The sequence below is a fragment of the Chionomys nivalis genome, chromosome 24, assembly GCF_950005125.1.
Source record: "Chionomys nivalis chromosome 24, mChiNiv1.1, whole genome shotgun sequence".
Lineage (NCBI taxonomy): Eukaryota > Metazoa > Chordata > Mammalia > Rodentia > Cricetidae > Chionomys > Chionomys nivalis.
Genome location: NC_080109.1, coordinates 51,117,888 through 51,130,912, shown reverse-complemented (window position 1 = coordinate 51,130,912; position 13,025 = coordinate 51,117,888). Strand labels below are relative to the sequence as shown.

The window sequence follows — 13,025 nt, the reverse complement described above, 5'->3', positions numbered from 1 at the left end:
AGGAAGTAGAACATATCTTAAGTATCTTTTGGCCATTTGGATCTGAAAGGTGAGTCAGTGCCCACAAGCCCAGACACCCAGATGCTCCACTCTCCATGACCTTACAAGTAGGCCAGGACCTCTGAGCCCCTCCAAAACTCCCTAGCTTTTCTTGCTAGCCAGCTGGGAGTGTCCCTGCTGCTAGGCTTTCCCCCAATCCACCCTGCCTCCAAGCCATCCTTTTCACCTGTGAGGTCTTTGGAATACTGCAACACAGCCTGCTCCAGTGTTTAGGAGACCTAAGAGAGGGAAGACCAAGAGAAACTCCCAAGTACTCTGTCAGCCACAGTGAAGATTGGACCAAGACACCAAGACTCTGCTGGCCTCATTTGAAGGAAGAGATGGGCAGGTGCCAATGCAAGAATTCCTCCAACAACCTGAAAAGCAACGTGGTAACACCAGAATTCAGTGAACATGCAACAGGAACGCTTGAACATTCTAATCCAGAAGAAGTAGAAGAAAACTACTTTAAACATAACCTTATGAGTGATGGAGACCTTTAAACAGGAAGTAAAAAGCTCCCTTAAAGTAAAGGAAGAGAAGACAAACAAAAAGTTAGAAGTAATTAATAAATCCCTCAAAGATACCCAAGAAAAACAAGAAAAAACAATCAAACAAGTAAAGGAAACAGTTCAAGACTTGAAGACTGAAATGGATGTAATAAATAAAACACAAACCGAGGAATGGCTGGAATGGAAAATCTGGGTAAACAAACAGGAACTACAGAGATAGGTAAAAACAACAGAATAAAAGAGACAGATGAAAGAATCTCAGGAGCTGAAGATACTATAAAGGAAATAGACTCATTGATCAAAGAAAACATTACATCTAACAAATTCTTAACACAAAACATCCAGGAAATCTGGGACACCATGAAAAGACCAAATCTAAGAAAAATAGGGGTAGAAGAAGGAGAAGAACTCCAGCTCAAAGGCCCAGAAAACATATTCGACAAAATTATAGAAGAAAACTTTCCCAACCTAAAGAAGGATATCCCTATGAAAGTACAAGAAGCTTACAGAACACCAAATAGACTGGATCAAAAAAAAAATCCCCCTCGCCATATAATAATCAAAACACAAAACATACAGAATAAAGAAAGAATATTAAGAGCTGCAATGGAAAAAGGACAAGTAACATATAAAAGTAAACCTATCAGAATTACTCCTGACTTCTCAATGGAAAGCATGAAAGCCAGAAGGTCTTGGATGGATGTGCTGCAGATATTAAGAGACCATGGATGCAAGCCCAGACTACTATACCCAGCAAAGCTTTCCTTCACTATCAATGGAGAAAACAAGATATTCCATGACAAAAACAGATTTAAACAATATGTATTCACAAACCCAGCCTTACAGAAAGTACTAGAAAGAAAACCTGAACCCAAGGAAGCTAACAACACCCACAATATCTCAGACATCTGATAACCCTCCACCAACACAACTCAAATAAGGGAAACACACTAACACCACCACCAAAAATAACCGAAGTTAACAGCCACTGGTCATTAATATTGCTTAATATCAATGAACTCAATTCACCTATAAAAAGGCACAGGTTAAGGGAATGGATATGAAAACAAGATCCAGCATTTACAAGAAACATACCTCAACCTCAAAGACAGACACTACCTCAGAGTAAAGGGTTAGAAAAAAGTTTTCCAATCAAATGGAGCAGGTGTGGCTATCCTAATATCTAACAAAACTGATTTTAAACTAAAATCAATCAGAAGAGATGGAGAAAGACACTTTATACTCTTAACAGGAACTTCATTAAGATGAAGTCTCAATCCTGAATATCTATGCCCCTGATATAAAAGCACCCACATATGTAAAAGAAACATTAAAACTCAAATCACACATCAAACCCCACATACTATTAGTGGGAGATTTCAACATTCCACATTCCTCTTTCGCCAATGAACAGATCAACCAGACAGACACTTAACAGAGAAATAAGAGAACTAACAGATGTAATGAATCAAATGGACTTAACAGACATCTATGGAACATTCTACCCAAGCAGGAAAGAATATACCTTCTTCTCAGCACCTCATGCAATCTTCTCAAAAATGCATTTCCACTTTCTTAGCGACACCTCAACTTAGATGAGGCATGCCCAAACTGAATTAACTGTCTCCAGTTTCCTCTTCACTCAGTGAACAATTTCACCATCTGACCCCATCATACTTACCTGAAAACTGTCCTAACTCCCTTTCCTTCACCAATGCCTTTTCATCTGTCCATCAGGTACAGTTCTCTGAAAGCTGCCTTCTTCCCTTCATCAATACTATGAAACTCTTCACCATCTTTCACTGAAGTTATGAAAACTGCTTCTGACGGGCATTCCTCCTACAGTATCTTATTTCCTATCTTTTTCTCTAAGCAGCTAATGGAGGTCTCCCCCTAAACACTCATTCTGAAGTCTTAAGTCCTTCATTATTCCAAGGGTAAGGAGTACCCAAACCTTAACCAGGCCCACTTACCCAATTCTATCTCTCCAGGTCTCATTCCTTACTCTTCTTCAATTTATTCTCTGCTTCTGCTGTGATTTCTGGACCCAGATCTTCAACTATGGGTGCTATCCCATAAGGGACTGTACAAATAAATGTGAGGATCACAAACATCTTGTCAACATTAAAAGCTTTGTGAATGTACAATAACCAAAAATTAATTAAAAACCTAATCTATCATGAATGCAAGGTATTTAAGGCAGTGTTTCCCTGTGGTCTACTGCATGATTTCTCTGCTGCCTTAGACCTGAATGCACAACAAAAACACTTTGCACTCTGTGTGCCACTGTGCCTCACAGTCATCTCAGTTGCCTGAAACAACTCATCTCAGATTCAAGGCTACTTACTGAATGTTATAAAGTACCATGTTGTTATTGTATATAAGAAAAATTTCTGCTCTTATACCAGCGTGATACACTTATAGCAAACTAAACCTCACTATTTTCCTGTCATCTAGCAAGCAAGTACAAACTGGTATTTCTTTGGACTGTATTTGTTGCAATGTTTGATTTTTAAAAGTTTTATTTGAGCTGGGCAGTGGTGGCACAGCGTTTAAATGCAGCACTTGAGAGGCAGAGACAGGCAGATCTCTGTGAGTTCGAGTTCAAAACCATAGTGCTTTACAAAGCGAGTTCCAGAGAACCCCTCTCTTGAAAAACAAAACAAAGCAAAACAAAAATGTTGCTATTTGAGTTGGTGACTTGAATTTCACATATACAAACACAAAATTGTTAAATGAATTTTTGCTTGAGATTAAAGCAGAATGCTCAACAATTTCTGAAATGACCTTAAACATACTTGTACCATTTTGTACTATATATTTTTCATACTAATTATAAAACCAAAATATTAATCTGCACCAAAAAATGTTGAAGATGCTATGTTCTACAGTATTAGATATTCAACCAGCACTTCATTACTTTTGTAAGGATAAACAAGCACTTATGCATCTCATAAGTATACAAATTTGCTTTCATTTTAAATAAATGGCAAAATTATATATTTCAAATATTGTCTCACAATAAATTTATGGTTTCTTATCTACAATATTCAATTTGTAAACCTGTTTTATATATCTTTGTGCCCAGGGTCTTGCAAAAATTTCTCAGATTAAAGGTAGCTTAGAGTGGGAAGACATGAGGAGCCATGCTGTGGAGCATGACACTCTCATGATGTATTTTGTCTTGCTCCTTTTTATCTCCCTTGGACTGTTGCTTGTTTGGAATTTTCCAGCCCTTTCTCCCCACCGTCCATACATCACCTTTAGAACATCATTTCTAACAGCTTTAGTAGCGGGACCTAAACTGCTTTTCTCAGGAGAAATGTTCCACAGCACTCTACTTCGCGAATCAGTTTGTATAATCAGAGCTCGGTCTGCTCTGAGAGACCCAGGTGTGATGCACGTGGACGTGGAGTTCTGCTTGCCTTTCACTGTCTCATTAATATAGGACAGGGGTCCTGTCAAAAACCTAGTGCTCACCCATTTGTTCAAAAGAAGAGACAAATGGGTGGCTTTGTGAAAATCATATTATTTTCTGAAATGGAATTTCTTTGTAAATTGGAGAAAGCCAGGAACCACACTGCATTAGCATGTAACTCCTAGCAAGTAAAGACAAGCACTAAGCTGATGCTCATACCCTACAAAGGACAGATGCTATTCAACAGCATGGAAAGATTTGACTGAGAACAGGAGTGGCATAGCCATATTGAAATTTCACTTCTCTTTAAAATGCAACGTTTTGATTTTCTACTTGTATACCAAACCTCAAGAGTGGCCTACATCTGTCTGTGTGCCTTTGCAGTGAAGTTCATATGAATTGTCAATCATGGGTGTAATGCAGCGCTAAGCACTAGACAGACTCTTTCGTCCCTTAAAATCCTATGTAAAACTTGAACACATTGGCACAGGAGACCACTTCCTAAATATAACCCCAGCAGAACAGACACTGAGAGAAACAATTAATAAATGGGATCTCCTGAAACTGAAAACCTTCTGAAAAGCAAAGGTCAACATAGTCAACAAGTCAAAACTACAGCCTACAGAATGGGAAAAGATCTTCACTAACCCCACATCAGACAGAGGTCTAATCTCCAAAATATACAAAGAATTCAAGAGTCATCAAAAGAACAAATAATCCAATAAAAAATGGAGTACAGACGTAAACAAAGAACTCTCAATAGAGGAATCTAAAATGACTGAAAGACACTTAAGAAAATGTTCAACATCCTCAGTCATCGGAGAAATGCAAATCAAAATAACTCTGAGATTCAATCTTACACCTGTAAGAATGGCCAAGATCAAAAACACTGATGACAACTTATGCTGGAGAGGTTGTGGGGAAAAGGGAACACTTCTGCCTTGCTGGTGGGAATGCAAACTTGTACAACCCCTTTGGATGTCAGTGTGGCGATTTCTCAAAAAATTAGGAAACAACCTTCCTCAGGACCCAGTAATACGTCTTTTGGGTATATACCCAAATGATGCTCAATCTTGCCACAAGGACATGTGCTCAACTATGTTTATAGCAGCATTGTTTGTCATAGCCAGAACCTGGAAATAACCTAAATGACCCTTGATCGAAGAATAGATAAGGAAAATGTGATACATTTACACAATGGAGTACTACACTGCAGGAAAAAAAATAACATCTTGAATTTTTCAGGAAAATGGATGGAACTAGAAAACATTATTTTGAGTGAGGTAACCCAGACACAGAAAGACAATTATCACTTGTACTCACTCATAAGTGGTTTTTAAACACAAAACAAAGAAAATCAGCCCACAAATCACAATACCAGAGAATTTGGGCAACAATGAGAACCCTAAAAGAGACATATATAGATCTAATCTACATGGGAAGTAGAAAAAGACAAGATCTCCTGAGTAAATTGGGAGCATGGAGACCTTGGGGGAGGGTTGAAGGGGAGGGGTGGTAAGGAGGGGAGCAGAGAAAAATGTAGAGGTCAATAAAAAAATCAATAAAAAAAGATCCTATGTAAAGAGCCACCTTATTCTACCTTCACACCATAAGTAACCTTTTTTTTTCCTTTTGGCAGTCATTCGAAGGTATTTTTTGAAGAAAGTTCCACGAGAATTGGTGGCTCTTACAAAAAAGTGGTTTATCGTGAGTACACAGATGGCTCCTTCACAAACCGGAAACAGAGAGGCCCTGATGAGGAACATCTTGGAATTCTGGGTAAGTCCAAGCAGAATACTTGGTTTTTCTTGATTTTCCCAATCTCAGCAGGAAAAGTGTTAGGATCTGCAACATAATTTCTAGAAAGACGTCAGGCGCACAGATGATCAGGTACCACTTAACACACAGCAGCTCGTTACTTTGCCAAAAACAAATTATCAGCCATAAATCTTCACATCGTGAAGAGATAAGGAGAACTGTGTGATGATTTAAGTAAATGACTTAGCCAAAAGAGTACTCTCTCAGAAACCAAATGTGGTCTTACTGATGACTCCAGCTGCATCTATCCTAAAGGTTGTTCCCAGTGAACTCTGAAATCTTCCATAAATAGGAAACAGTCTAGACTCAAGAGACAGTCTTTCTCTTTATCTACAAGCTGGGTGAGTTTTGAAAGTGACTTAATTTTCTATGTTTTTTTTTTCTATAAAGTGGAGATAGAAGTGGTTTTTACTACATAAAACTTTACTAAGGTTTAGATGAGGTATTAGATATAGTAGGAATAAGATGACCTCAATAAATGTCATTATGGATATTACATAAAACATTTGCATACTAAATAGCTGTATCTTTACTCTATAATTGATAACAATACTAATTTTAGAGTTTTACATTCTAAAACAATATTATCCTTCGCACTCAAGACAATGTATCCTAAACTTAGCATGATTGGGCACAAAGGACATGCAGTCCAGACTAGGGTGAAGAATGTGTAGATGCTCCAGATGCTTTTTGAGGTGTGTAGACATTATTATTAGTTTTTGTGATGGGCAAGTTTTACTGACTTGAAGAAAGATAATAAAAAATTTAATTTCCCTCAACTTGCATTAAAACAGTACTTGCAGTTCTCTAAATTTTCCACATTGTAACAATAATGGACTTTTTAAACACCAAACTTTCCAACTTCCTGGGATACTTTTCAGGGGACACAGCTAAAGCCAGTAACTGTTTTGCATATTTGTTGTATGTCACACAACAAATAAAGATAACAAATGTTCACTTTGTCTCTAGGTCCTGTCATTTGGGCAGAAGTAGGAGATATCATTAAAGTCACATTTCATAACAAAGGAAAATATCCTCTCAGCATTCAGCCAACAGGAGTGAGATTCACTGTAGAAAATGAGGGGACATTCTATGCCCCACCTTCCCACTCTCTGAAGGGAGGTGAGTAAGAAATTCAGTTCTGAGAATGATGAATGACAAATACTGCCCATTACTTTCCAGAATTATACAAAAAGCAAATAACCCTTTTTCTTATCCTTTTCAATTAGTTTGCAGAATATTGCTCTCCCTTAATTGGATAACTATTGACAATCCAATAAGAATTTATTTGGGCTGTATCAATTATACATTTATACGATATTATTGTGAGGATCTTTTTAAAAGTTCTTTCAACGTTAAACTTAGAGACTCACTTTTTGATATTTGAAAAGTACAGAAAGCTATAGCCAAAAATATTAGTAATCTATAATTCCATAGATAATCACACACACATATACACACATGTATTTGTAATCCTCCTTTCTTCTGTGTATATATAACATACTTTATATATGATTGAATTCATAGTATAAAAATATACTGGAATTATAATTTTGTGATGTTTGCACTCATAATGTTATAAGGATTTAATTATGATTTTAATGATATAAAATATTCAATAATACTCTAATACTTTGTTATTGAGATTTTCTAATGAAGTTTCATGATTTTGCCATCAATTGCAATGTGACTATAGGAAGCTTATTGAGGCTTTCTGGATTCAGTTTCAAGTGTAAATTTAGATAATTTGCAAGGGATCACAGATTAAGTTTCTCTCAATTCTAGAATCACTTTCTGGTCAATTTGGTCAGCAGAAAATGAACTGATTACCTCCTACTGTCAGGCAGCGTTTGAGCTGATAGGATAGAGGAGATGATACTTGCCTTCAATATTAGTTCTTCTTGGGGGAAAAATGCACATATTCCCTCTTTGTGCACAGAATCGGGCGTTAATCCTAAAAAGAGGTTTGGAGCAAGGTTGAGGCCTTCCTGAGTTTATCACACCAGTATGTCAATTGTGACAGGACAACACATGGAGGATGATATTTTAATTGGGATCAAGGGATTTAGAAGTGTGTTACAAAATTTAGCCTACTCCGTGGCTCAATAGTCACATTAGAAAACACAAATGTAACCTCTCTGCTGTGACCTTTCTTGTAGGTGTGCCTCATCCTCAGGCATCTTCCCATGTGGCACCCAAAGAAACCTTTACGTATGAATGGACTGTCCCCAAAGAAATGGGACCCACTTATGCAGATCCTGTGTGTTTATCTAGAATGTATTATTCTGGTGTAGACCCCACCAAAGATTTATTCACTGGGCTTATTGGGCCAATGAAAATATGCAAGAAAGGCAGCTTACTTGCAAACGGGAGACAGGTAAGCCCAGGCTGGGGAGAGTGAAAATGACTTCCAATCTGTTTTAAATTATCACTGTAAGGAGAATTCTGGTCTTTAAGGCACTGAAGATTTTACATATATCTTATTTTAAATTTTCCTCAGATTTATAAGCTCCCTATTATGGTTGGTTACAGTGGTACACACTTGTAATCCCAATAATAGGCTAAGATGAGGCAGGAGGATCAAAAGTGTGAAAGCATTCTGGATTTCACAGTAAGATCATGCATTAAAGGTGTATTAGACATATTTTTCCATTAGAAATACCACAAGTTTATCAGAAATTGCATTATAAATGGAATGCATGGTATTTTGTGATAAAATTAGCAATACGAAAATAACTGCTTGATTCATCATTATAATCCCATAATTTTTCTTCAATCTGCAAAATATTTTATGTTGTACCTCTGAAGATAAGGGATCTCTCAGGTGATCCAACACAGCTGTAGTTCCAGTCTTTGGGAAGCAGTGGCATAAAAATAAAGAGCTCTAGATATTCTCAGCAACTTAGAGTGTGAGGCAATTCTGGGCTACATGAAACCCTGTTTCAAACAAACAAAATTAAATAGATAGGGTCTCCTAAACTGGGCATGGAGACACATGATGGTAGCCCCAGCATTTGAGAGAAAAAAGGACCACATTTAGTCAGGTATCATGGCACATGCCTTTAATGCCAGCACTTTTGAGGCAGAGACAGGTGAATCGATGTGAGTGTCAGGCTAGCCTAGTCTGCAGAATGACTTTCAGGACAACAGGGGCTATATAGAAACCCTATCTCAATAAAACAAACAAACAAGGATCACATGTAAGGCTAGTCTGGGTTACTATAGTTTGACCTTTCCCACAGAGAAGAGAACAAGTATTCGCTGATGGACCAAAGAAATGATCCTACCCATGTCTAGCTTGGTTAACCAGTAGCTTTACCTTTACTGGAGTTACTTCAGAAGCTCGAGTAACATAAATGTAGCTTGTGTAACATTATGTAGTAACATAAATGTAAATCACCCGGAAACTCACCCTAACCTTCAAGTCGACACCTTAGTTGGCCTATTGCACTTTAATAATCATGTTGTCCACTTGAATGAATCATGAGACTTCAATATTCTCTTTCCTGAGAGCTCATTTGCTTTGATTCCATGGACTGATTGTCTTCAGAATGACTGGACCATCCACCAAACTAGATAGTTCGTCTACTTCATTGTTCATTTTGTTTTAATTTGCCTGAATGTTGTGTGGATCCTTCTTCCAGCTCGTTGTCCTGCCATTTCCTCATTGAAGATGATCTGTGTGGATTATAGGTGTCCTTACTGGTTTCAAGGATGCAGAAGTCTTTTTTCCTGATTCCATAAGAAAGATAATCTCACATTAGGTTTTATCAGGACAACAAAATACCCAAGACAAATAACTTAAGAGTGGTCTATTTCAGCCCTTTGTTTTAGAGGGGTCAGTCACAGTTAGCTAGTTCCATTCCGTTTTGAGCTATAGAGAAACAGACATGCATATGGTCAAAGAAACCTGTTCACCCTCCTGAATAGATGTGTATGAGACATTGGAAGAAAATAGGAAGGGAGCAGGGAAGTGGGGAAGGGAGGAAAAGCGAGGGAGAGATATGCTACAAAATTCACTGCTACAATCTGAGTGACGTTGCCCTTTCAGTTGGGCCCAAATGAAAGTATTCATTACAATCCAATGGTGCCATCAGCTTGGAATTAACCTGTTACCACATAGCTTTGGGGACATTTCAAATCTAAATCACACTTCTATTTGAGTAAATTATTTTTTTAATGGTGTCAATTTGTATGGACAATGTGGGCATGGTGGAAGAAGGAAATTTGAAATTTTAGATGCAAGATGCTCATGTTACCTTACTAAAACATGAGTCCTCAATAGACACCAGTGAAAACTTTGGTGACCAAGTGGAACCTGTCATGAACCAAATATTAAAGGGGAACAGAAACTTCTGCTGACATTCCTTAAAGTGGTTTGTACCAGAGAATTATGTATATAGAAATCTTTTGCTTTACTCACTTTATCTTCACCTGATTGTTATTTTGATTTGCAGAAAGATGTAGACAAGGAATTCTACTTGTTTCCCACAGTGTTTGATGAGAATGAGAGTTTACTCTTGGATGATAATATCAGAATGTTCACAACTGCCCCTGATCATGTGGATAAGGAAGATGAAGACTTCCAGGAGTCTAATAAGATGCACTGTAAGTACTACATCTTCAGCAGTACATAGGCAATAGTACAAATTAAATCCAAAGTGAGCAGATTTTTAAAATTACTATTCAATAAACAACTTAATGGTGCTCTGAAAGCAATGTCTTTAATTTTAAAACAAACAAAAACCCTCAGAATAACCAGATGTAGCAGACATGTTAATGAGGCGAATGTACCTTTAAAAAAAAAACATTTATTTAGTGGGTGAGGGGAAAGGAAGGAGAAAGGAAAGGAAAATAAAACAAGCCATGTTTTCTGTGGAGGTCATGCAAGAACATGCACAAATCAGTTTTCTCTTTCCAGAATTTGGGTTTTGGTGGGCTTGACAACAAGTGCCTTTATCAGCTGAGCCATCTGGCTGGCCCTGGGATGTGTTTTAGGGATCCCTATGTCAGCAGTCTCAGCTTTGCCCCAGAGCTTGTTAGAACTACAAATTCTTGGACCCATTTTTGAGTTACTGAATTATAAACACTGCAATAAGTTCTGGGAATCTGTATTTAGCAAATCCTTTAATTGAGTCTGATGGTAGCTCAATTTGAGAATAATAGGTTAAATGCTATTCTCATTTGTAACCCATTAATGACAGGCTCCTTTTATTATTTCCAGTTATCCAAAAGTAAAAACTCTTTCATTGTGATTCAAAAATATGAAGTCTGCCATCATGATTTTCACACTTGATTGCTCATCAGAATCAACTGACAACTTTTAAAACTCCTAACACCCAAGGAAACCTGCATCACATTTATTTAAGTGATGATGAGCATCAGATTTTCTTTTATGTTTTAGCTAATTTCTATTTGACTAGTTTTCAGAGATGGTGGGCTAATTGTTCCAAAGACCCAAACCATTTAGAAAGAACAATAAACATTTGCTGTAGCTGTCAGAAGTAAAAATTGTAAAGTTTCAGTACAAATTCATAGTTTTTGTTATTTGGATGTTGTTTTTTGTTTGTGTTTTAAGCTAGAATGATTCTACTCACACTACCCAAAATATTTACAATATTGCTTTAAATTCTACATTTTGCATTTTGGACATGACAAAATTATTTTCTTTTAGAAACAGTAGTGAGAAAAGTTTTCCTATACAAGACTGTCCCCATTTTCCAAGACGAATCAGGAAATTTTTCATGTAAAACAACAGATACATTCCCAGTGTCCTGACACCCAGGGAAAGCTGCTATTATTTACAGATGTAGTCGCTCACAAACACGACCTTTGAAAGAAGTGAGAAAATTTGCATGGAATCTCATTCCAGCTGAAAACACTGAACTCTCTAGTGTTGTAGGGACACAGCACTTCATGCTCTGTGAACTCAGACCTGCTCCTGCAGTCAGGGTCTGTTACAGCAAAGGCATTTCTGACACAGAAACAATGGGCAGACTTGACTGTGTCCTTACACTAAGAAATAACATTAGGAATTTGTTTTCATTTAATAGGATATGTTATCTTCAACCCTTTTTCTCCTGCCCCTCCTCCAACTCTTTCAGCTATGAATGGATTCATGTATGGCAATCAGCCTGGTCTCAGCATGTGTCTAGGAGATTCTGTTGTGTGGTATTTGTTCAGTGCTGGAAATGAAGCGGATATACATGGGATATACTTTTCAGGAAACACTTATCTGTCCAAGGGAGAAAGAAGAGACACTGCAAACCTCTTCCCTCATACAAGTCTGACCCTTCTTATGAGACCTGATACAGAAGGTACATTTCTCTAATTGGCTAATGTCTTAGGGTTATGATTGCTGTGATGAACCACCATGACCAAAGCAACTTGGGAAGGAAGGGTTTGTTTGGCTTACACTTCTTTATTACTGTTCATCACTGAAGGAAAATGGCACAGGAACTCAAACAGTGCAGGGCCTGATGTAGACAGTGTGGAGGAGTGTTGATTACTGGCTTGCTAAGCCTGCCTTCTAATAGAACCTAATATCACCAGCCCATGGATGGCACCACCTACAGTGGGCTGGAACCTCCCACATCTATCACAGAGTAAGAAAATACAGCTGTATTTTATGGAGGCATTTTCTCAATTGAGGTTCCTTCCTTTCAGATGACTCTAACTTGTGTCAAACTAACATAAAACTAGCCATGACAGTAGATTTATTGGTTTTCTTTGAAAATACTATTGAAAAACATACAGAGCAATGAATTCTTTCAATGCCTCCCAAACAGACCTTTTCTTAAGAGAGTAATTGGGTCACTATTGTTGAAGAACACGTCAGGTGGCCCTCTTCCTATTTAGAGGTGGTGCAGGAAGAGAATGTATTTAAGAACATGTGTGTATATTTCTGTGTATGTGTCTTTTCCTTGTTTCAAACAGCAGTCTCTGACATGGTTCCTTCTCAGTCCTTTTAAACAAAACTGTGATAAAGCAGGCTAGAAGAAATGACTTCTGCATGTAAGCTTTCATCATGTCTCTACAACTTGATGTGGAGTTGGCATACTGACTGCTTGCAATTGAGTGTTCTATACAATTACTGTTGCCATGCACATTTAGACACATCTGTGGACCTTGTTAGGGGAAAGAAATTTATTCATATCATGAAAATATGCTAACTTGTTTGTGGCCTCTCTTGATTCACTGTGTGAAACTTAAGATCGGTTAACTGTATGCTCATGAAA

At 37.6% G+C, this 13,025-nt stretch overlaps 1 protein-coding gene across 5 annotated transcripts in view; it reads left to right on the top strand.

Annotated features, from left to right (window-relative positions):
* Window positions 1–13,025, top strand: part of Cp (ceruloplasmin) — an 83,896-nt gene that overhangs the window by 26,377 nt on the left and 44,494 nt on the right. For all 5 annotated transcript variants that reach the window (XM_057756806.1, XM_057756808.1, XM_057756807.1 and 2 more), the window contains exons 7-11: window positions 5,609–5,748; window positions 6,757–6,909; window positions 7,947–8,164; window positions 10,245–10,395; window positions 11,892–12,104. In XM_057756806.1, the coding sequence (XP_057612789.1) occupies window positions 5,609–5,748; window positions 6,757–6,909; window positions 7,947–8,164; window positions 10,245–10,395; window positions 11,892–12,104 (875 nt within the window). The remainder of the gene's footprint in view (window positions 1–5,608; window positions 5,749–6,756; window positions 6,910–7,946; window positions 8,165–10,244; window positions 10,396–11,891; window positions 12,105–13,025) is intronic.